Genomic DNA, 24,078 nt, shown 5'->3' with positions numbered 1-24,078 from the left:
TTAGATTTTTCTGGATTGATAGAAAGGCCGTTCTCTCTGGCGTATTCTCCTAACTTGGTCAGAACACACTATAGCCCTACTGCTGTTTTGTCCAGCAGAACGATATCGTCAGCATAGGCCAGCCAGCAAATTTCTCTCCAATTTATTTCTGGACTGGCCAGTGCTTTTGATTCTAAGGAGTTGCCCATGTCCACCAAATACAGATTGAAAAAAAGAGGAGCCCCCAAACAGCCTTGTCTTACTCCTCTCTCCACCCCAATTGGGTCTGACAAGTGCCCCTGTTCATCGAGTCTCACTCTTAGTGTGGTGTTTCTATGTAGAACCACTAAAATTGGCAAGATGTACTCAGGAATTCCCCAGCTTTGTAATTTAAGCCAGAGACGATCCCGGTTTACCTGGTCAAATGCTTTTGAGAGATCCACCCAGGCTCCATACAGCGGAAGATCTCCTTTTTACAGCAACGAGCACGGACCCGGTCTAGCATGCCCCAGACCACCCAGTCCACCCAGACGCCTGCCTCAAGTATCGGACATTGGATATTTTATTGGATACATCACGGTGCAGTCTGAGGGCTGAGATCTGAGGAGGTGACATGTAACAGGGACATGGACCCGAAGGACATGAAGGAAACTCGTTGGAGCTTGGAGCCGAGCTTGGAGTCGAGTTTGGCGCAGAGGCGCAGAGGCAAACAGGAGAAAGGCCAAACAAAACCATACAAGTAAGACCCCGGGGACAACTACTTAAGGGGAAGCGCACAGCTTGCGAGCGGGAGACTGTGGGGGTAACCCTTTGATCCTGCTCGCTGGTGCAAGAACAGTGGGTGGAAGGCCATATTAATCTGGCCCTTGAGATTGGAGATTGGAAATTGGAGATTTGAGGGTGGCAAAAACATGGGGGCAGACTGTGGGTCCTACAAGGAGGCAAGGGTGGAGGTGGAGGTGTTAGTTGCCCTCACTAAGAACAAGGTGTAACTTCTGCCTGAAGAGAACACTTTTTGTGGGTTCTACAGGCTGCTTATCGCACAAGGATTCAATATAGCTGCCAAAGGGGCAGGGTTAAAATCAGCAGCTCTACCTGCAGGGCCCAGGCAAACCACATACCAGCCTCCTTAATATAACCTCTCCACTCCATAAAATGAAGCTGAGAAGCACAGCGGACCTTGAACCAACAAATGGAACAGACTGGAATGGTTCCTATGTAGCTCCTATGGTGTGCTCAAAGGCACTGGAGATCTCAGGCATGGGAGATCAAAGAACCACGCAAAACACACATGTCAGTGGTAACAGTAGCACTGGTGCATGGAACACCAGCTCAAGAGACCAAAGTTAAGGAAATTCAAATCGGCCAAGTGGATATTGTAAATCAGTGGAGGTGAGGGTTGGAATATACGGTTACAACAAAAAATATCCAAAGGAAGATCAAAGAACACTTCGGCAAAAAGAGACGTAAGAGCTCGGATGATGTGGCAGAACTAAGAGAGAGGAGCTGGGGTTCTCCAATACTAAGAGCAGAGGAAGAAAACCGGGGACGACCAGCTCAAGTCATGTTGCAGCCAAGAAGCAGGGAGAACGGAGGGGCCCAGACATGGAGGAAGAAGACCCAGAGGCCCAATGCGAACTCTTGGGGGAAAATGGGGAAATGGAGTCGGGGTATCTAGCATTTGGAAGAGAGAAGGAGAACCAGAAAGTCCATCACGGCGGATTATTCAACATTAAAGGCTCTAAGTTTTGTGCTAAACTCACTGGTGTCAGTGTTCGAACTATTGAAAGGGGAGGTACAACGCCAAGCTGGAATTCTCCTCGAATTAACGGATGAAGTGGCCAGATGCAACTCCTCATTGGTGGGGCTAAAGAACATAATCATCTCCTACATTACCCCCACGATAAATGATATACGAATTGAAGTAGCCAAGCAGGGCCTCGACATTTCTTCTATCCAGAGACTTTCTCTTGCAAACAGAAAGGAAGATGCCACGTCACGATCCCAAATCAGAGATTTATTACAAACTATACCCCCCCAGCCTGGACAACAAGAGTCAGAGCCGGTGGAACCAATAGAAAGTTCAAAAAATGTGATGATACCACGTTGTCGGAATCCACTCTGGAGGAATTCATGAGATTGGCGCAAGCAGCGGAGTATCAAGTGGAGGAGTCTGGGGAACAAAGGAATGTAAGTAGGGATGGCCAGGATGACTCTGGGGAAACCGAGGTAGTTGGTGACTCGGAATGGACAGCTGTGAGTCATCAAAACTTCAAGAGGCGGAGAAGAGTGAAAAGAAAGGGAGGTGTGAAAAATGGGCAAAGAGCACCCAGAAAACCCCCCAAAAAAGCAAGGAAAAAAAATCCCAAAATCAAAAACTCAAAAAGTTAAAAATGCAGAGATACTTAATTTTGTGAATAACATCAGCACACCGATTATTGAAGGAGATCATGACACAGTAAAAGGGGACTTGCACAACAAAGGATATGCTGAGCCAGTAAGTGAATTTGGGTCACAGGCAAAAAATTCACCGTCATCAAGCCAAGCTCAATCATTTGCGAAGTTACAACAACAGAGAACGGCGGAAAGCACTCCTGAGATACTGCGTGTGAGTATAGGGATGCAGACAGATCAACATCCACATTCACATCACAACTCACTTAGGCAAAATGAGGGAGACATTAAAGTCTCAAAAGTGAAGATTTATGCAAAGTAAGGCGAACATCCGTAGCCAAGAGCGCAGACACGGATGCAAGAGGAGCGAAATTGAAAATAGCGCCTATTTTTCTGCAGCCCCCAAGAAAGCAGCGAACCTAGCTACTACCAGTGAGTCAAGCACCTCGAATGGGGTGGCAATTGAAAAGGGAGAAGGGAAGTTTCAGACAATTCAGGGGATATGGAATGGTTCAGGAAAATCGAAAGAGATTATGCAAAAGGAAAGTGGGGCCACCTGCCAATGGGACAGCAAAATCAAACTAAGGGAGCAATGAGTGGAAGACAGAACTGGCTTTGAAGTGCCAAGATTGTGGTTGCGATCAACACAAAAGAACTATCACTATAAATCCCTTAGCAGGAATACCATTCTAGCGGAGTTCAAGATAATTAAGAGATTATACTTATTCGCTTCTGGGGACATAGAATATGTCAAAGCTCCTGATTGTAAAAATGGCCTTAAGGTTGAACTAGGGCTGTGCTTGACTAAGGCACGTGAAGCAATCATAAAAGCTGCTGGGGCTTTAGAAGAAAAAGGCATAAAAGTGGTTATAGATGGGTCTGAATTTAACCCAAAGGAGGCAAATCTGCAGCTAGGATCTGTAAAGATGAGATCCCAGAATCAAGAAAGAAGTCCAAGGGGACAGAGAAAGGAGGGCCACACAGTCATGGTAGAATCCTCTAAGGAAGAAAATGTGTTGGCAGCCCTCCCGGAAATTTTTGCCCAAGATTTGACGAGCATAGGTCTGGGCTCAAAAAAGCTTTAGTCAGACTGCCCTCCATGTGGTGAGTTGGAATACTCGGGGTTCCAGCACTTTTAGAGCAAAAGAAGTTAAAGTCTACCTCTGGGGTAAGATGGATATCTTGATCTTTCAAGAAACCTGGATGGTGAATGCGATAGAGATAGAGGGCTTTACCATCCACTGTCTTCCGGCAAATCAAAAGCCACTGGGCAGGCCAGCCGGCGGGCTCTTGATAGCACCTAAAAATAGTTCAGTGAAAAATGCCAAGGTAATCTTTAAGAATGAAATTGGAATCTTGGTTAGCTTAATCCAGCTTAAATTTGATATCCAGAACCCGTGGGGAGTGGTGATAGATGTGTACTGGAACCCAGCCTCTTCCACACTTGAAACATTTTTGGACATCCTAGGGGGCGTATTGCTAACAGTGAAGTCAGACAGGGGTAAGGCTAACATCATAGTAGCAGGGGACTTTAACTCTATAATGTGTAGAGTGTTCGAATGGGAAGGAGGACACAAGGGGAAAACAAGTCTCAAAAAGAGGGCAGAAATGGTTATTATTCATGAGCTCATGGGACCTTGAAATGTTAAATAGGAGCTTGGAAGGGGGAAAAGGAGTAACCACAACATGGAGGCATGGAGACTCTTCTTCCACATTAGATTATATCTTTGTCAGCCCGAGTCTTTTTCCCAGCAGATCCACACTGGAAGTAAACCAGGAGGAGGGCAGCGACCATGCTAGGCTGGAGCTGTTCTTCCCAGATATCCAAGGTCATCAGCAGTGGTTACATAAATAAAAACTGGAAGGAACGAAGGGCACAGTTCGGCTAGCCAAATATGGGCGAGGGGGGGAAATTAAATAAAGAACTAAAGAGGATTCCAAACTCCTCCCTGATAGACCACTGCCATCCAGATAAATACATTAGTTTTATCTGGTCAACTGTGCCCCCAAAAATGCCATCCATTGGAGCCAAGCAACATCATCTGCATGAGTTTGATTAGGAATCAAAGTCTAAAAAAAGAGAAATGAGAATTGAACTACGAGGCCTTAAAAGACAGAATATGGCTCCTGATAGGTACAAAAAGGAAGCAAACGGCATTAGAAGTAAATATAGACAATGGTCAAAAAATCACAGAATGGAAAGATTACAAAATGATGGGGAACAGATGTTGCAGCTCTTGGCTGAGACTAACACTAGAGGGTTTTGGTCAGTAATGGGTCAACTAGATCACCAATCAAACAGCTCACTGTGTAATCTGGTTACAGAAAATAAATGGGTTGAACATCTTTCAAAAATGTTCAAGAAACCCAGTAAGGATGGGGAGATTGAGCAGTTGGATACCGAATGGTCTCTGGTCCTGGAGGAGGAGGAAATTGGGGAGATAATTAGTAGCTCCTCATTGTCCAAGGCTGCCGGCCCTAGTGGGCTGACGTATCAAGTTCTTAAAAATGACTCAGAGTTCTTGGCTGGGTTTCTGAAGAACCTATTTGGGGAGATTCTGTCCACAAAACACTTCCCTCCGTCCTGGAAAACAGCACTTATTATACCACTCTTCAAGGAGGGGGGATAGGACTGACCCCGCAATTGCCCTATTAGATATCGAAAGCAAGATTTTTATGAGACTGGTAGTTAAGGAGCTCACACAATGGGTGGATAACGTGGGGGCCCTCCCCTGTTTTCAAAGAGGATTTAGAAGGGGGCTCTCTACGGCATTAAACGGGTTAATCTTGAGCCTGGTGAGTGAGCCTTCTGCTGGGAAGGGGGAACTACCGTTGTACGGGGCCTGGATAGACCTTTCGAAGGCCTTCGATCAGATCAGTAGAGGCTAGCTGTGGGCGAAACTCAGACTGAAGGGAGTCCTAGAAACTCTGTTGGCCATGCTAATAGAGCAGCATAGGGATACAACAGTGAGGGTAAGATTGGATGCATAGCTCTCAACCATTTATGGCGCAAAAGCGGGTGAAAACACCCGATTTTACTTTTGGCGGGTGAGAGGCCCATTGAAATGAATGGGCGTGCATGAGGTTTGGCGGGTGAGTCCGCTGTTTACAAGGCGGGTGACACCCGCCAAAAGCGTGTGAGTTGGGAGCTATGTGGATGGCAAGGTACATCTGTCAAACACAGTGAAAGTAGAAAGAGGAGTAGGGCAGGGGTGTCTGTGAGCGCCCTTATTCTTTAACCTATTCCTGTCAGCTATGGGGCAAGAACTAGAACCGTCCACATTGGCCAGCCCAATCCTTAATGGAAGTAAGATCTTTTGGCTGGCCTATGCGGACGACATTGTTCTATTGGACAGAACTGCTATAGACCTCCAAAGACTGCTGTCGAAGCTGGGCGATTACGCAAAGAAAAATGGGTTAGTAATAAACCGTCAAAATCAAAAATACTCGTGTTTAAACAAACGAGAAAGAAAATTAGCTTTCAAAACTGCTCCCTGAATGGGCAGATAATACCACGAGTGGATGAGCTAATATATCTCGGCTACAAGATCTATGCATGACATTCTTGCCAAGGCATATGATCTGATCCCTCACATGAAAAAGATCAAAGCCAAGTATTGTAAATTCACCATTCTGCCAATGATCAAATATTATGTGGCCAAAATAATACCAGTTATTCTGTACGGCCTTAAAGCCAAACCCTCACTCTGGAACCTAAATTGGGCCAAAGTAGAGGGCAGAATCTGGAAGGTTTCCCTCAATCTTCCCATGAGTACACCAGGCTGGAACCTGCGGTTCGAATTGGGCCTTATCTCACTGAAGTGTCGAGCGGAGTGGAAATTAGTCTCACTCTATAGAGAGATAACAATTCCCAAGTTCGGATCGCTATATGGAGACATTAGGGTCCACCTTAAAAGCTCAAAGTCAAGTATCTTGAGCGGGCTGGTGTTAAGGGTAAAAAACATTATGGATAGAACAGCTGTTGATCTCGAGACCCTGATCACCAACCCCCTCAAGGTAAAACGTGATTTAGAGCGTCTGGACTGGATCAAAACCATATCTATGGTGAGAAGCTCCAAGCCATACAACGCGTTTATCATGGCAGAAAAAAACATAGGGTATATTCCCCGCTATTTAGTAAAGTACCAGGACCCCAGAATAAGATCTAACTTTTTGTGGGTAAGACTGAACCTTCTTCCCACTGGTGAAGTTTTGGCTACAAGAAAACAGGAGGATTGCGCAATCAAACTATGCAAAATTTACAGTGACCCAAGATCTCAGTCTCTCCGACACATTCTAATGGAGTGCAAAGGGACCTGGGCCCTGAGGGCAGCCAAGCTAAGAAGATTCACCCTTAGGGAGGAGGGTCTTGTTTCAGAACATCTTTGGGAAAGAATGATTGCAGAGTACAGCTAACTAACGGTGGTAGAAATATTGGAAAAACGGAACTTGCTAAACTAGATCTGAAGGGAAGCGTTTATTAGCATGGCAAGAGGGGGGGCTGTATGGTCGAACCATCACTCTTGGACATATGAACTGGGAGTAATTGCTCCAATGTGATTTTGAGAAGTGGGGAGAATTGATTCATTTTACTGAACCTATTATGTGTAAAAGGCTATTAACTTTTTTTTGTATTTCGGTTCATTTTCTCCATTTCTATGAATGATTAATTGTGCTGTTTGATTAAGAATTGTAAAGGTTCTAATTAATAGAATAAATAATAAAAATAAAAAAAATCTCCTTTTCCCCTGGCTTTCTCACTGATAATATTCAGGGTTAATCCATTCAAAGCTGTTGATAGTCCTCTTCTGAAGCCTGTCTGAAATTTAGACAGGATGTGCACCTTCTCCACCCAACTTTCCAGCTTTTTTAGCAATAGTTTTATAAACAATTTGCTCTCAATGTTGAGGAGGGCCATCATGCGATGGTTCGCCGGCTTTAGTCGGTCGCCTCCCTTGAAGAATGGGATGACTATTGCAGTTTTCCACAATGGAGGGAATGTTTGTCTTTTGAGGACCTCTTTAAAAAGCCAGTCTTGACCATAGGGCTATGTTGTTCTTTCGGACTTGCTGAGGATTTAATTATTGCGTGTGCAATATCCTGCTCATCAAAGTGCAGCTGCCATGGACCATCTGGACAAACTCTTTGGTGATTACTACAGGGATTTTCCAAATGCTGTGTAAAATAGTCAATCCATTTGGTTTCTGACACCAGATTACATAAGGGACTGTTAGTTTGCGATTCTGGCTGGTTGATAACTGACCAAAAGATTCTGGATTTGTTTTTATTCACTATGCTCAGCATCATCTCTCCGTCTTGTTGGAGGTGTAGCATTTTGTTGGAGGTGCAGCATTTTGTTGGAGGTGCAGCATTTTGTTGGAGGTGCAGCATTTTGCGACCCAGTGACTAGTATTTATATTCACGGGTTAATTTCTTAGCCTCGTTCTTGTAAGACTTAGGTCTAAGTTGAAGCTTCTTCAATTTTTGTAGGTTTTGTCTTAGCTTCTTTTTTCCACCCAAGTGTCCTTATCAAAGGAATGGCAGTGTGACTGTAATTTCTTTGCTGTTGTCTGATTTGGCGATGTAATAGTGCAGATGAATTTTACAAAGCTTTCTGGATGACAACTTTCCATTTGAATATTTTCTGGAATTCTTGATATGTTGTTGTTTAAAACTTGGCCTTCTGACTTATACTTACACAGCCTTACTGTCTCCTTCTTTAGTGTTATCTCTCGTGTTTGTCTATCCACCCTTGTAATCGATATGTCCGAGAGTACCAACTCTAGGGGTGCATAGTCACTTCCACCGCCTGGTTTAATATTCAACGATGAGCAGCTGCGGAGTAGGGTTGACGACAGGAAGATGTAGTCTATTATGGAAAATGACTTTCCACGCTGCTAAATTGGACCTGCAGGAATATCCACCACTACGGCACCATTTATCATTTCAGATCCCAAGCATTTAGGAATTTAATCCATCTTGTTCCCTTGCTTGAAGTTTTCTGGGGTCTCATTGCCTCTTTCTCCTTTGTTAACTGTATGCACTGGGGTTTCAAGTCCCCTACTAGTACTATACCCACATCCCGAGAGTCTAGCTTTATCTTTTCCAATAATGAGGACAGAATCAGCAGAAAGGCATGGAGTGCAATCCAGGCAGGGTTCCATTATATTGATGACTATAAATTGGAAGTCTGGTTTATGTGATCTTAGATGGACTTTGCAGGCCTCAATACCCATTTTACTATTAAAGATAAGGTCTATTTTCTTGCCTATAGAATTCCTAAATGCCATCAGTATACCTCCTGGCTGCCTGCCTTTGGCCTTTTGTAACTCAGGCAGGGAATGCAGTGTAAAGCCCTCAATTTCCAATGGGTTAACAAGCCAGGTTTCCTGTAAGATTATAATGTCAATGTTTCCAAAAACTTGTTCTCTCATCTGTCTAGATTTAAAAGTGTTGGAGCCCTGCGTGTTCCAACTTATCAGCCGATATTCCCTTTGCCTAAAGAGACTGTGTTCCCATTCCTAAGTTCTGAAGAACTTGACTCAGGATTTCTGGGAGAAGGGTTAAAGTATTTTCTTGCTGAACTCCTCGTTTGTCTTCTTTCTCTCTATTTGACCCAGTGTCCGTTTGATTTTACACTGTTCGTGAAAGCTCTGGCTTAATATGGCCCATTTCTATACACCTTCCATTTTTGGCCTCTTCCGGCAGTGAATGGAAGACTTTCAATCCTCGTTTATCCAGATCTTTTGTTGCACCCAGGATGGCCTTTAGCGCTTTTTTTTAGATGTAAGGCCATATCCAAGGCCATATCCAGCGAAATGGGCATTTTGATCAGTAGGGAAGCTCCCACATTCAATTTCCTTTGTCGAAAATAAGTTTGATACTTTTTTGAACTGTGATAAAATCACACTTCTACTGAGAGACTTATATTTTGAGTTCTTTGCTGTTATTTTGACCCAGACTCTCGGGACAGCAAAGGCAGATGTTTCTTCTTCATTAAACATCAGTGGAAGAGGCTCTCGCTCAACATCCCGTTGATCAATGCTGTCCTTATCGTTTAGCATCAAAATCTCTGTCGACTTTCCAACCCCATTACTTTTTCCTGGAATAACAGTCTGTTTTCCTTTGCGCTAGCTGTATTTCATGGGCACTCAGGGATATATGCATCTCCTTAATTGCTGAGTTTGCTTTTTTAACTTGTTTTAGAAAGATTGGAGCTAATTTCACGTTCTTTCCTTGAGGTTTTAGATTTGCTAGGTCACACAACTTGTTCTTGTTAAGTGTGGAGCTATTTTTCTTTAGAAGAATTGGTGCCCGCAGCTGGGTTATTGCCCGCGGTGCAGGTTGGCGTGAGTCCGTAATCCTATTCTGCAGATCCTGGCCTATTGATTTGGTCTCTTTCTGATTACATTTACTTTGCAGGCTGACCGGCCATATTGATTGTTGCTCCGGACGATCTGTTTGTTGCCTCACACTTACATTTACAAGATTAATCACTTGACTTGAGGCTCCTTTGGAATCTCTTTTTGCATTTTTCTGGGTTACTTCGCCATCTTTCACCCTGCATTCCGTGGAGATTACCTCTCGTGTGTCCTTGGTTGCAGATCCACACTGCATCAATTCCTGTTTTCCAGGTAAAGCTTCCTCTCTTGCTGGTAGCGAGATGGTATTTAGGAAGGAATTTGTCCCTGAATTCTTAATTTTTTCTTTCTTTTGATTCTTGTTTTTTAAATTTCTTTCTTATTGATTGGCGAGGACTTTTTTTGTCTCTTTCTTCTAGCTTCTCTTCTTTTTAATTTCCTTCTTTATGATGGTTCTTTTGTCTGGCCTCTGTCCAATTTAAGCCTCCTTCCTCTGTAATCAATTGGTTTTTCTCTGATGGGGTTTGCTGGGGGTCTGCCATCTCCTTAGCAACCCCCTCTACTACATTAGCTAGTCTTCTGATTTCTTCCAGCGTTAATTCAGAGAGAGGGGTGTTGTCAAATAAATTATTTGAGTTGTCCTCTCTTCCCTCAATTCCAACTCTTTCAACTGGGCTCCTTGGAGACTTCAGATGATGTAAAAGCTCCTGTAGTAGACGGCCAGTTTCATCCTCCTCTTTCTTCTTTGACCAGAGGGAATCTTGGATTGCTGAAATATCTAGACCCTGTTTAACAACTTCAAGCCTTGAGTCTTTTATGGTCGGGATTATTATCGAGTTGATAGCATTAGTGATCACAACCATAGATGATTCACAGTTAGCCGTTTCTTTGGTAAGTTCTAACAGTATCCCTGCTTGGGATTGCATCTCAATTTTTAGGAGATCAAACACTGTGTCCAATGAGTTCAACACAAAGTTCAGGGCTGATAATGTTGCTTCGTTCGTTTGTGGGTTTTCTGTGTTCCCAGTTTTGTATGATAGTGCCAATTTCTTAGTTCAATTTTCTTTTCCACTCTCTTTCTCTAAAGTATAATCCTGTTGATTATTGTATGCTATCTTTCGTGTGGCCAGTTCTTGAAGGGGATGCTTTCCATTATATTAGCACTGCAATCTGCACCGCCCGCCAAAGAAACTTGTTCTGGGTCCCCTTGAGTGCAATCAATAGGCGGGAAGAGAGCCAGACCTGACCCCCCCTTCTAGGTCATTCCAACTTCTTTGTCTTTTTTTCCCAAAGTGATCCTTGATTTTCTTTTACATTTTTGTAGTGCTTACAGTATATTCTAGCCCTTGTTTCCACTGGGTAGCGATGTCTGACTGATTTTCTTTATTGGTTTCCCCTGCTTGGGGAGAAAGGTAAGAATGGTGCGCATGTACTTGTGCCTGAACCCTTAGGGCCAAATCAATTGGTGAATGTTCTGTGGTAATTGGTAGAGCGTGGCCTCCAAGGGCAACTAGGGCTTCCATGAATGACCCGTCCCACACTGGGGTTCTGGTATCATCTACAAGAATACCACTGCGCCGGTTGTACTTCATTATATATTGTCCTCTGCCCCGCCCCGAGTGCTGTTGGTCACGAACAATTGAGGAAACGACAATTTAAAGAAAGTTCAATCCGTAGGATCAAAGATCTTGTAGTGCCCACAATTCATGGGAACACATTCTGAAGTTTAGCACATCGAAATCGGCATAATTGCACTTCCAAGGAGGATGGCTTGGTTTGTTTTCAGCTGTCTCCCCTCAGGGTTGTAGTGCCCGCAAAAAGTGCTGCTGGTGCAAGGTTTCTCCTCAGGGCGTTTTCAATGCCGATTATGACAATTATTTAGAAATTCAAACAGGGATTAATATCGAACTCGAAACTTGCGTGCTGATAGTGTCTTTGCAAAGGAAGTGCAGACTAGGCAGACGAGTGCGTTTATGGGCGTTATTGTATAAATGGCTCAAATGTTCAAATGGAGGTTGAAAGTAGAACTGAAAGCTTCCCATTCAACAATACCTCCGCAAAGGTGACTGTAGCTAAATAGGTACACTTCCTTTTCACTGCGATGACACTCACAATAACATATTCACACACTTGTAGGACCCCCCCTTCAATCTTACCGCAGCTTTTCTTTCTCGTGCGATCTTGACAAACCCCAACAATGAGGGATTTTAATAAGTTGCTGTGGTCCTGCAGTCCTGCCCTCCTGCAGACCCGAAGACCCAAAGACTCTGCACTCGACTCCGCGGCCCCTCCATGACGGGAATCAGTGTTTTGAAGGGAAGCAGGTAGCAGAGACAGAAAGGGGACTTGCGTCCAACTGTCTCCAACAGCTAGCAAGCAGCTCAATACACAAGGTGAGGCTCTGCACCCGACTCCTAGTCCTTCCCTATTCTAAGCATGAGTGATCTCAGAGGCGAAAGAGGGACCCTGGTGGTCTAGAAGCCAGCTGTAGGCAGGCCAGGATAGGGTTCAGGTGCAGGAAAGTCAGAGTTCCAGATGGTATCTCTTTGACAAGAGTTAGTTAGAAGTGTTCAGGGACTTCACAGAAGGCTCCCTATATGCGTTCCAGTATTAGGCCTGGGCCAAAGGTATGGGCAAGCTCCCAACCACACGAATCAACCACTCAGCCTCAGAGGATTCACACAAGGCTTAAGGTAATTATTAACCAAGTCAACACAGTACCTTAGGAGAAAAGAAGAGCTTCTAGATTGATGCCTTCAGGATGCAGCAACACAGGACCCGGTCACTGGATTCCTGGTCTGGAGACAAAAGAACGGACACTGGATGGGAACTTACAGCAGCAGTCACCAGAGGAGGCAGGAGCCAGAAGAAGGACGAATATTGTTGGTCGGATTCTCTTCACTCTCTCGGTCCGGCACTCTGGTGAGGGGACTTCAGGGATTCGAATTGTGGACTTGGTGGTCCAGCAGAAATCCACCAAAGTTTCAGATGGATTGGGACCTCGGAAGACCATGCACTGCACTCAGGCTGAGGTCCCCTGGTATGGCGGTTTGCCGCCCAGGAAGGTCACAGCATCAGAGGCGTAGCCAGGATTGACTAACAAGTGGGGCCTGAAGCTAATGTAGTTGGGCCCACCGCAGTGACATTAACACCTGTAAATGACTACACAGTGCTGCTGAGTGGACATTTACAGATTTTGGGTGGGCCTTGCCCACCCAAGCCATACTCCGTCTACGCCTTTGCACAGCATGTCGAGGGATCACTCGTTTTGCAGGTCGTCTGGAGATTAGTGGATCTCACCAGCTTCTTGCCCCCCCAGATCGATTGGAAGGAAGGGTTGCATCAGGCTCTGGTTACACTGCAGGCTCTCTGGTTGCTGGAAATTGCTACAGACGTCTTTTCTTCATCTTCCTCTTTGGATTCAGCTCCATTGGTCGACTGTCATCAGCTTGCAGAGTCGCAGCATTTATCAGGAACTACAACTTCTGCAAGCTCTGCCTGCAGTTAATAGGTAGGGGTGCTCTGGCTGTCCATTGAGGACAGCCAGCCCTCATTGGGAACTGGTTCCTTTCAGGCAAGATGAAAGACAGAGGGCTGTGGAGTGTTGGACTACTCCCTCGCTTCCTGCCTTCTCAGAGACTCTGGAATCTTTGCGGAGAATACAAAGGATTCACACTGAAGACAAAATGTCAACCAAGGTCTTTCCCACCTAGAATGGCAGAAGAAGACCTGGGAAACAACAAGCACAGAATAAATGGCGAGAAAAAAAAGAGGATACCACCATTCTAGCAGAATAGTGACCCTCCTGTGCATTTCTAAGGCTGATCTGACAGTCTGCAATTAATAATGACTTAAATTCATAAAAGTAGTTACACAGCCACCAGCCATTCAAGTAAACTTGCAATCATAACAATAAAGTTCCCAGTTAAGTAAGAAAGGGGAGACATTGTATCCCCCTAGCACTCCACATAAGGTATAAGGTGGGGTGTGCTGGCTCACTAAAATAAATGTAAAGGGGATGGGAATCACACTTTACTCCTTATGAACAGTAGTTTAGCCAAGAAATAAGAAAATTAGAAATTAAGCCACTGCATTTAAAATGCTTTGTGTTACCATAGTACTTAAATTATAGGAAACTATAACTCCAATTACATACTATGGAGAGACATAAAAAGGTCACCCATAAAAAGAGTAAAAGACTAGGTGAGAGGGGCAAAAGATTCCCACTCACCAAGGGACAACGTCAAACAATTACCAAGTCCAAGCAAAATGTTCTGGAGCTGACAGAGGTCAGGAAGATTATTTGCATTTTGAAACTCCTACCTAACACTACTCAAAAGGAGGGACAAGACAACCCCAAATCCCACCTTAGAACCTGAAGCCATCCTCAGATGTGTGACCCATCAACCAATCCCTAAACAAGCAACCTAAAGAGGAAGAGGGAGTTTGAAACTCCAAGATGGGGGAACACGGTACTTGAAGGCTGTAGTTCAGCAGACATTAAGGACCTTGCCAGGCCCACACACTGTGACTACAAGGTTCACTATACCAAACATGCACACCTGAGTTACATTTACCCAGAGATAGGTTGGAAGGCAGGTGCAGGTGATTGGCAGGAAGATGGACCGCCAAAGGAGAGGGTCAAGTCAACCCCAACTCCCACACCAGGGTTGTAATCTATCATCAGCGGTGGAGCCAGACTGCCAATTCCAATCTATCTACCACACCTGACATCCATCACACCAAAAGATCATGGAAGGAGGTGCCCAATCCCCATAAAAACCCAAGGGCCCAGTCAGTGCATGGTGGAGTCAGGAGCCATTGGTACCTAAAGGAGCTGGAGAAGTAACTGGAGCAGAAGTTGAGGATAGTAGATTGGAGTTTGGGGTAAGGAGGAAACAAGATAATGCAGGGAAGGATAGACGGAACTAGAAGGAGGGGTATTAAAAAAGAAGAAAGACCCAAAGGGATGCAGAAATGAAGACTTAGAAGAGGTGAATTGTAGTAAAGAACTAGAGACCCCTGATCACCACGTGTACTCAAAGGGGTGAAGAAAGGGCTTAGGGGCATGAAGAAGGTGGGATCCCACTCCCAATGGCTCTTCCTCCTGACTCCACCGCAAGCCCAAGACAGCAACCTCACTGAGAAGCTGGTTGATTTGTCAGGAGAGAACCTGACCTGGTCTTTCTAAAATCTGGACACATTTTTATTCCACCATGTCTATTCTCAGACAGACACTTTCATCTCTTATGATGGTCCAGAGCACTACCACACTATGGAGAGTACTCACTATGAAAACATTTAGTTTAATTTCGACCCAACCAGTCTTGAGATTTTGGGCCAACCTGTACATGTTTAGAAATAAAACCTTTTCCCTGGTCTGATCTCTTTGTCGATCAATGTCAACCACCTGAGAGCATCAGACGACTCATATTGACAGGTGTGATATACCTAAGTGATCTAAGCAAAAAGGTGAAGGCACCTAACCTCAGAATACGTTGACAAAAATACAAACCTTGGCAATAAACATGGTCCAAGAATTAATTAAACATGTATATTCTTACCAACAAAATAGAAACACAATCAACAAAGAGTGATAGAGGAATCAGAAATAACCTATTGAGTCCTATACTACAATCTACCTATAGTCCTGCGTTATTAGGTTATATTATATTATAAGCTATATATGGTTTTATATTATAACCCATATGTAGTCCTATATTATAACCCATATATAGTCTTATTTTGTTCAATCAGGGATAGTTTGGGTCTACATGTCCTGTCATAGGTCAGCAAAACAAAGTACACACTTGTTCCTGCCTCAGCAAGGCCACCAGCCAGAGAAGCTTTCCTTGCATGATTATTTGGAGCAAAGATTTTTTGGCCTTTAATTTATGTTCCCTACATAAAAGTAGCAGTATTTTTGAGCGGACTCCAGGGGGTTTTGGTGGGACTGGATTGGGTGGGGATTCAGTTATGGTGGGCGTGCCGTTATCCCAGAGTCAGGCGGTAGCGACTGCTGTTCATGGAGCGGCACTCTGGGGGATGAGGATTGGAGAGACAGGCTTGTGAAGCATAGAATACATTTCTCTGGAGGCTAACAGGAATTCCACAAGAGTCTCAGTAATTGCACTAAAGGATGTCACTGGAACCTGCAAGAACCAGACTGGTTAGAATAAAACCTATCCTCTTTTGGGGAAAATGATTGTTCTACCCATAAGCTAAATTATACATGGGGGCAGTGACGGAGGACACCATACCAGGGCCTGAAAAGAGGGTTCCTTGGCTTGTTTTCATTTAATTAATTCATTAATTAATTAATCTTTTTTTTAACACGCTTCATACTGGAGACCAGTCTGTAAGCGCGGGATCTTGATTCAAACCTGTGCTGCTCTGCGTTGTTTTACTTCCACGAAAAAACACGTTGTTGCCCCTGAGCTATTCTCCCGCCCCAAAATTGAATCCAGATTTTTCACCTGGGGTCTGCTGCGATTTTAGGTAACTGACAAGGGTATTTCAAAGAACGTCCAGCCCTTGACAACAGTGTATTATGAGAACTATGAAGCGGCTGGAGGAAAACACAGCCCAAAGTTCCCAGGATATTCCACCACCTCAAGTGAGTAAATTATATACCAGGATGTAGATGAGCCTCTATGCGGTCTTGGTGATTGTGGGTAACAGGCATCAGAGGGAAAGGACAGTGTGCTTATGCCCCTGTGGTGAGGCACTGGGGAACAGGGAGATAAGAGAAGGCCTGGTGGCTGTCACCACAGAGATGTCAAAATGGCAGAGGCCACTTTACATCACATTACATGCCCACAGAATAACTTGTAGTGTTCCTTTCAGTGTGACAATACTTTGCTGGATCGTGGAAGCAGTATATTTGGTGTTCAAGGAAGATGGAGACTGCATGAGCAGAAAAGCACTAATTACCTCTTGAAAAAGTGACTTCTGAAAATGTCTAAATGCAATCTTTGCATCATCCGAAGGCATGTAGGCGCGGAGGCATGATTCATTAAGTTGGTATTGCAATATCTCTCACGGAAGAAGGCAGGTTCCATAAGAGATAATTAACATGTTAGGGAATCATGCTACCAAACTAACACACCTTAGCGCTGAAGTTCAGAGCACATACGGACATTGCAGCAACAATACATATTAGAAATGAAAGGGTGAATCCTGCTAAAGGGGAAAGATACAGTGTGAATGGACCGTCCCAAATCTATAGCATCTAATAATGATAGGATATAGTATATGTAGTGAGGAAGTAGCAACTAATACTGATATAATATAGTACATACAGTGAGGAAGTAGCAACTAATACTGATAGTAAGTAGCAACTAATACTGATAGGATGAAGTACATACAGTGAGGAATTAGCAATCAATACTTATTGGAAGCAGCAACTAATACTGCTAGGAGGAAGTACATACTATGAAGAAGAAGTAGCTAATAATGATAGGAAGTACCAACTAATACTAATAGGATGAAGTACATAAAGTGAGGAAATAGCAACTTATACTGATAGGATCATGTACATATAGTTACGAAGTAACAACTAATACTGATAGGATAAAGTACATACAGTTAGTAGCAAACCTAGCCAATACAGAAACATCCCGCTACAATTTTGTTTTGATTATCAAGATGAATTTGACAACTTTTAGACAAAACTAAACAAATGAGCAATACTGGGTTGTCTTAATTTCTTCATTCAGCCTCTTGACATTTTCCAGAATATTTTTCTGGAATTTTACATTGAAGTTCTCTAAATCCCCTGTCAATGAGAATACGTATTAATCAAGTTACTAATACGACGGCCAAGCTCCTCCATGACCTAGCCTAGGTGGCCATCTTTTCATGTTCTATCACGTATAGTACCCAACAGAAAAGAGGAAATGACGTGTTCAGATGCATCAGATGACGTACCCATTTATTAGGTTGTGGGATGCCGCCAGACCAATACTCTTAGCCCAGGTGCTGATGGCTTTCTGAATAAAAGATGATGCTGATTCTGTGGCCTCCAAGGCTCCTTGGATCTTTTCCCATATACGGGGCACCGCAATGAACCGGGTTGGCCGCACTTCCTTTAGTATATCAACCGGGGAGACCTGCGTTCAGAGAAAACATGAAGCATGGAGTGAGCACGGATGAAGACTCAATGAGCAGGTACAGAATAAAGCAAATTGGTTCCCTACCTGCCAAGGCGAGCCTTTGCGAAATTCATTGTTGCTTAGTATGACATCCACATCACTAAAAACCTTGTTAAGCCCAGCATCATGGGTGACAGTGTTATTGACCCACTCAACGGCATTACCCCACAGACCTAAGCTGCATTTGTGCAAGAAACAGCAACCTGGCTGTGCTGGCTCCTGTGCACACCAGAACCTCAAAAACTTTGTTTTGGCAGCAACAAAAAAAATGGCTGCAACATCCTGCCTAGCACTCTTCAGGCAAGATGGAACAAGGGGAAACACTGAAAGAAATATGTCTGTGTGTTCTGAAACATATATGGAATCGGGTGAACAGGCAGCATTGTTTGGCGGAAAAAAACAAAAATCCCCTTCAAAATGAAACATTTTTACCCTTAAAACATGCTGCTTTGACGCTAATTCCATCTATTCATTCTGAAAATACTGTGATTCAAAAGGCCCTGTCATGCCCAGGATAATTCATTGTGCTTCACCAAAATAAGGCATAATTCCTAAGTGACAGGCCCAGTCAAACCAACCGTGAGAGAAATGAATAAGCAACTTCACTTTCACTCACACAGGAACACGTGTTTATTTCTTGCCCAAAATAATCCAGGCTGAGCAGTTCAAAGAGACTTTAACTCTCTGAGCCAGGTCAGTGTCAAGTATCTATGCTTAAGATAAAACTCCTGCCTTTAAGGAAATGCCTACAGCTGCAAAGACAATGTGGGCATCTGAGGGAGCCAAACTGAATTTAAAGAAAGAAATGCTAGCAGTATTAACACATGTGGAAAAATGGGCTTTGCTGACTGAAGAAAAAATTGGCCTGTTTAAAAATAAATTGTGAATGAAAGCCTGCTTACTTAGCAATGTAAAGGGATTAGGTCTCATGAACCATTGGACGCGTCCCTTTTGGACTTCCTGGTCCCTGACACGTAGAGGCTTGCACTTAGCAGTTCTCCCAACATGGCCGTCAAACACGAAACGCTGTTTACCAGCTTCTGCGTCGGATGCAGCACGTTCGATAAAGAAGCCACGCCCCCACGGCTCCACGCATCTCAATGCTACCGCTTGCATTGGCTAGACGTGCGCTATCGTAGTTCGCTCTCGCCAACTTCTTTGATTCCTGGTTCCTGGCACCTAATTTTCCTCCTCATTCATTCCCTTCCTCTTTGTTACCTCTTGCATTCCGGATCTCCGTGTACCTGTCTCCGAGTACACGCTTCATCGTTTTCCAGGACTTCCCGGACATTCTGAACGTTCCAGGAGTCGGATTGCCGAACGCACGCTGGAACCCGAGGACGTGTGCACAGGGATATACAAGACCCGAACTGTGCGCAAGAAGACTCCATCAAAGAACTCCAGTAAACAACACAGACAGGTGAGAAGGGGGGAAACCTGTGACATTATGTAAGTGGTGATAATACACACATAGGGTATCTTCTTTCACAGGTTAGTTTTAATTCAGGACCAAAAATAAGAAATTAAAGAGTTTAAAACATATGGGCTGGATTTGCAAGCTCTCAGAAAAGCCAGTCATTCCAGTTGCCAGCCATGAAACTTCCCCAAGGAAGGGAGATACACAGTGGTCGAAGTGTATGAAAAGAAGTAGCGGAACTATGTTGCATACTGGCCTGCACTGCTCCCCACAAACCCCATCGCCACGTCCCTGTTATGCTCACCTGGTATCCACAGGGACGCCACCCAGCCGGGTTACTTGCTGGTATGCTTCTCAGCTTTGCCCTGATGTGGTCTGTGGGGAAGGTTCTGCCTTGTAGTAGAATTAGGCGTGATCTGCGTCCTGCCTTCTTTGCAGGGGCGCGTTGTCTTACATGGGCGAGTGCAGTCCAGTTACTTCACTGACGCCGGCCCGTTTGATATTGTTAAGGTAGGTCTTTTTGCTGTTCTTTAGTTTCGTTGCTATCCTGCATGCCTTTCTTTGTTTAAAATGTCTATTTTTTCTCCCTTAGGTATGCAGAGCTTCAGCGCGGCGAACTGCCTTGGTTGAGCCCCGCTGGTAAATGATGGCGCATTAAGAGTGCTATGATGCGGTAAGTAAGCGCTATGCGCAGCGCTGCAAAGTCTTGCCTTTGCTAACCTGTGTTTTCCTTCCTTGTAGGTCGCGGTGTTCTTCAGCGCGAGTGGAATGTCCGGAGTGGTGCCATCCGAAAGGCGACCAGCCAGGAAAGCCTTTTGAGCAGCTTGTAATTTGTAAATGTCTCTACTGCTTTCTTTAATGTTGCCTCTATCTTCCTCTTTCAAGTCGTTCTGTCCGGATTCGAGGAAGCTGTTCTCAGTAGCTGCGAGTGTTTAAAGATGAAGACTGCAGGTAAGATGCTGCTGCTAATGATTCTCCTTTTGTCTCCTTGCAGGTTCTGCTTCTCTGAGGTTCGAGGGAATAGTTGGACACGGTGAGCGTCACGTTGCAAGCTGCAAAGTAACGCAAAGCGTGTTGTCTTGCTCGGGTGTGGTTTAAATAGCCCCAACAAAATAGTCCAGGTAAAGTAGTCCCTAGGCTGCCACACCAAAAACACTAGACCACATAGCTTGGTTCTTAGGAACCAAGCTATGTGGATGCCTCCATGTTGGCTGACAATACAATAAAGTAGTTCCCAAGCACATTGTTTTTCATGGTGTATGAGCCTGGCGCCATAGGTGCCAGGACTGGCCCCATGAGGGCTTTTGAAGAGGATGCCAGGCTCTAGAGGCCCAAGTCCTGACTCCACCTGGCCAATGGGTTTGCCAGGGGAGGGGTTTGGCTGAGGGTCGTGACAGCATTCCCCCCTAAGGCCCCTCCCATGGTGTTCCTTCTGTATGGCGTGGATATTCTCACTGGGCTCCCAGGATCTATCTTGTGGTCCAAATCCTTTCCAATCGACGAGATGATATAGCTTGGTCCTAGAATATTAATAGACTCCAAGATGTCTTTGACTTCGAATTCTGGTTCTCCGTCAAAAAGTATGGGCTTAGGTGGTGTCCCAATCCGTGTGCCGGGTTGCATTGGTTTCAGGAGGAACACATGGAATACCGGGTGGATGTGTAGATTAGGTGGTAAATCCAGTTTCACGGCTGCTGGGTTGATAATTGCTTAATGGTATAAGGTCGTAAGAATCTGGGATGAAAGGTCTGGGTTCCCTTGATGGGTACGAATTTAGCGGCTAACCAAACTTTGTCTCCTACTTGATAATCAGGGGCATTTTTCCGGTGTTGGTCGGCAAATCTCTTTTGTTTTTCTTTGGCATGAATAAGGTGTTCCTTTGCCCTTTTGAAACCCTGAGTAATGGTTGTGTGTAGAGTCTTTACCGCTGGCATTTCCAAGCTGGCTGGAAGGTCTAGTTCAGAGGTACGTGGATGTCTGCCATAAAGGGTATAGATGGGCGTTTGTCCTGTGCTTGAATGCAAAGAATTGTTATATGCATATTCGGCTATCCATAGTAGGTCTTTCCAATTCCTTTGTTCGTGGTGCAGCATGCACCATAAATATTGCTCAAGTGTCTGATTGGTTCTCTCGGATTGGCACAACATTTTTTCCAGAAGTTTGAAACAAACTGTCTGCCTCAATCAGAGACCAGAACCGAACGGAAGCCATGTAGCTTAACCACGCCCTCCAGGAACACTTTTGCTAAAGTGGCAGTGTCTGGGAGGCCTTTGAGAGGAATAAAATGGGCCATCTTCGAGAATAAGTCCACCACTACAAGGATGGTGTTGAACTCTTGGCTTGGAGGTAGATCAGTGATGAAGTCAAGGGAAAGAGTGTGCCATGGAACTGGAGGAATGTCCAATGGTTGTAGGAGACCAGATGGTTTTTGTTTCTGTGATTTATTTTGTTCGCAGACACGGCAGGACTGAATATACTGAATGATGTCCTTACGCCAGGTAGGGCACCAAAAGTTCTCTTTCACCTTAGCTAGGGTTTTGGCAATTCCAGGATGCCCTTCGATCAGTGAATCGTGATAGTTTGAAATAATGTGCTGTTGTAATTCTTTCTTGGGTACATATAGGCGATCCCTAAAAAAGGGTAGATGGTCCTTGATGGTATATTGTTCTCCTTGAGTTTGCCATGCGAGGTAGGCACAGGATTCATTGTCCGTTGGATATCTTTTCGTAGTTCTGCTTGTGTTAAGGCTGTCGTGATACCCAAGAGTTTTTCTTCAGGTATAATAGGCACTGGGTCTGGAGTTGTATATACTATTTCATCTATACCCATGCGAGATAAGGCATTCGCCTTTCCGTTTCTGACTCCTGGTTGAAATGTGATTACATAATCATATTCGGCGAAGAAAAGGGCCCACCGTAATTTGCGCGAGGACTGGGCCTTGGCTGTTTTGAGATATTGCTGGTTTCGGTGGTCTGTGATGACTGTAATGGTGTGTCTGGCCCCCAGAAGGTAGTGCCTCCAGGCTTCAAAGGCGGATTTGATAGCCAGGAATTCCTTGTCCATGATGGCATAATTAATCTCTGGAGGTGAGAACTTTTTTGACCAGAAGGCCACAGGATGTAGCTGGCCGGTTTCCGGGTCTCTGTGAAAGGACAGCCCACATTGCGAAACTGGACGTATAAGTTTCAACGACATAAGGGAGGTCTGGACGAGGATGTCGCAGGATTGGAGCGGAGGTAAACCTTTGTTTAACTGCCTGAAAGGCTTCTTCTGCTTCTTCGGTCCAAGCAAACTTTTTATTGTTTTTTCCTAATAGTACTGTGATTGGGTGCACAACCTGAGAGAAGTCTGGGATGAACCGGCGGTAGAAGTTCGCAAAGCCCAGCATGCTTTGTACCCCTTTCAGAGACGTCGGTGAAGGCCATTTCAGAATGGCATCTACCTTGTGCACGTCCATTCTGATGCCTCCTGGAGTAAGGATAAAATCAAGAAATTCTATTTCGGTGATGTGAAAAAAGCATTTTTCAAGCTTTGCAAACAAGCGATGATGACGGAGCTTGGTGAGGACTGAACGAACGTGCCTGACATGCTCTTGTTCCGAGGCTGAGTATACTAAGATGTCGTCTATGCACACTAAGGCGCACCCATCAATTAACTCCCTTAAGACGTCATTCATGAAATACTGGAATGCCGCAGGAGCGTTGCATAACCCGAAGGGCATGACTTGATATTCAAACAAGCCGTACTCAGTACGGAAGGCGTTTTTCCATTCATCTCCTTTTCTGACTCGGACCAGGTGATACGCTCCTCGAAGGTCCAATTTGGTATAAATCTGGGCCTCTTTAACTTGGTCTAGCATCTCAGGGATAAGTGGCAAGGGGTAGCGGTTCTTCACGGTGTTCTGGTTCAATGCACAGTAGTCAATACAGGTTTCCAAGTCTCCTTCCTTTTTCGGTACGAAGAACAAAGGACTGGTTGCGGGGGACTTCGAAAGGACGGATAAATCCGTTTGCAAGGTACTGGTCTAAATAGGATTTCAAATGAAGGTTTTCTGGTTCTGTGAGAGCATAGATCCTGCCGCAAGGGATTTGTGCACCAGGAACAAGGTCAATATGACAGTCATAGGGCCTGTGCGGCGGCAATGTATTGGCTTGGTCCTTTCGGAAAACATCCTGGAAATCATGGTATTCACCTGGCAAGGTATTAGTTGCTCCCACGGTTGATACTGTCGCTCCGGGAGTCATGGGGATACAGAAATTGGGTTTCTCCTCTTGGTAATAGCAGGCAGGGGTGCAGTCACCGGGGATGGTTCATTTTCATGCCCGCCAGTCTATCAAAGGGTTGTGAGCAACCAACCATGGCATCCCTAGTATTAGCCTGAACTGAGGGGCCTTGATGAGATCGAATATAATAGACTCCCGATGTCTGTCCTGGCACAGCAAGGTTACCTTGGCTGTGCACTGGGTTACTGGTCCGGAAGCGATTTCTGTCCCATCCACAGTGGTTACCTTGTCCATAGTTTGCTTAGAACACAAAGGAAGCCCCATCTCTGCTGCCAGTTCCTGATCAATATAATTTCCAACTGCTCCGCTATCAAAGTATGCTTCAACGGCATGCATTCTTGACGACTGTTGGTGGTTAATTAAGATCACTGGTATTGCAAAATGGGAGGTCAGCAACTCTTTCTTCTCACTCGACAAACTCACCTCTACGTTTGTTGAGCTTGGTAGTTTTCCGATTCCTTAGCTTCATCCTTCTCTGTGGCCCCGACTGT

The 24,078-nt window shown here is 44.7% G+C and overlaps 1 protein-coding gene across 2 annotated transcripts in view; it reads right to left on the bottom strand.

The window, feature by feature from the left end:
- Positions 1 to 24,078, bottom strand: part of LOC138511202 (long-chain-fatty-acid--CoA ligase ACSBG2-like) — a 737,514-nt gene that overhangs the window by 326,719 nt on the left and 386,717 nt on the right. For both annotated transcript variants that reach the window (XM_069626730.1, XM_069626729.1), the window contains exon 9: positions 17,664 to 17,845. In XM_069626730.1, coding sequence (XP_069482831.1) covers positions 17,664 to 17,845 — 182 coding nt within the window. The remainder of the gene's footprint in view (positions 1 to 17,663; positions 17,846 to 24,078) is intronic.

Source organism: Ambystoma mexicanum, chromosome 6p (assembly GCF_040938575.1).
Source record: "Ambystoma mexicanum isolate Mex_15411 chromosome 6p, UKY_AmexF1_1, whole genome shotgun sequence".
Classification (NCBI taxonomy): Eukaryota; Metazoa; Chordata; class Amphibia; order Caudata; family Ambystomatidae; genus Ambystoma; species Ambystoma mexicanum.
Note: the sequence above shows the minus strand (reverse complement) of the source record. Positions and strands in the feature narration are given on the sequence as shown.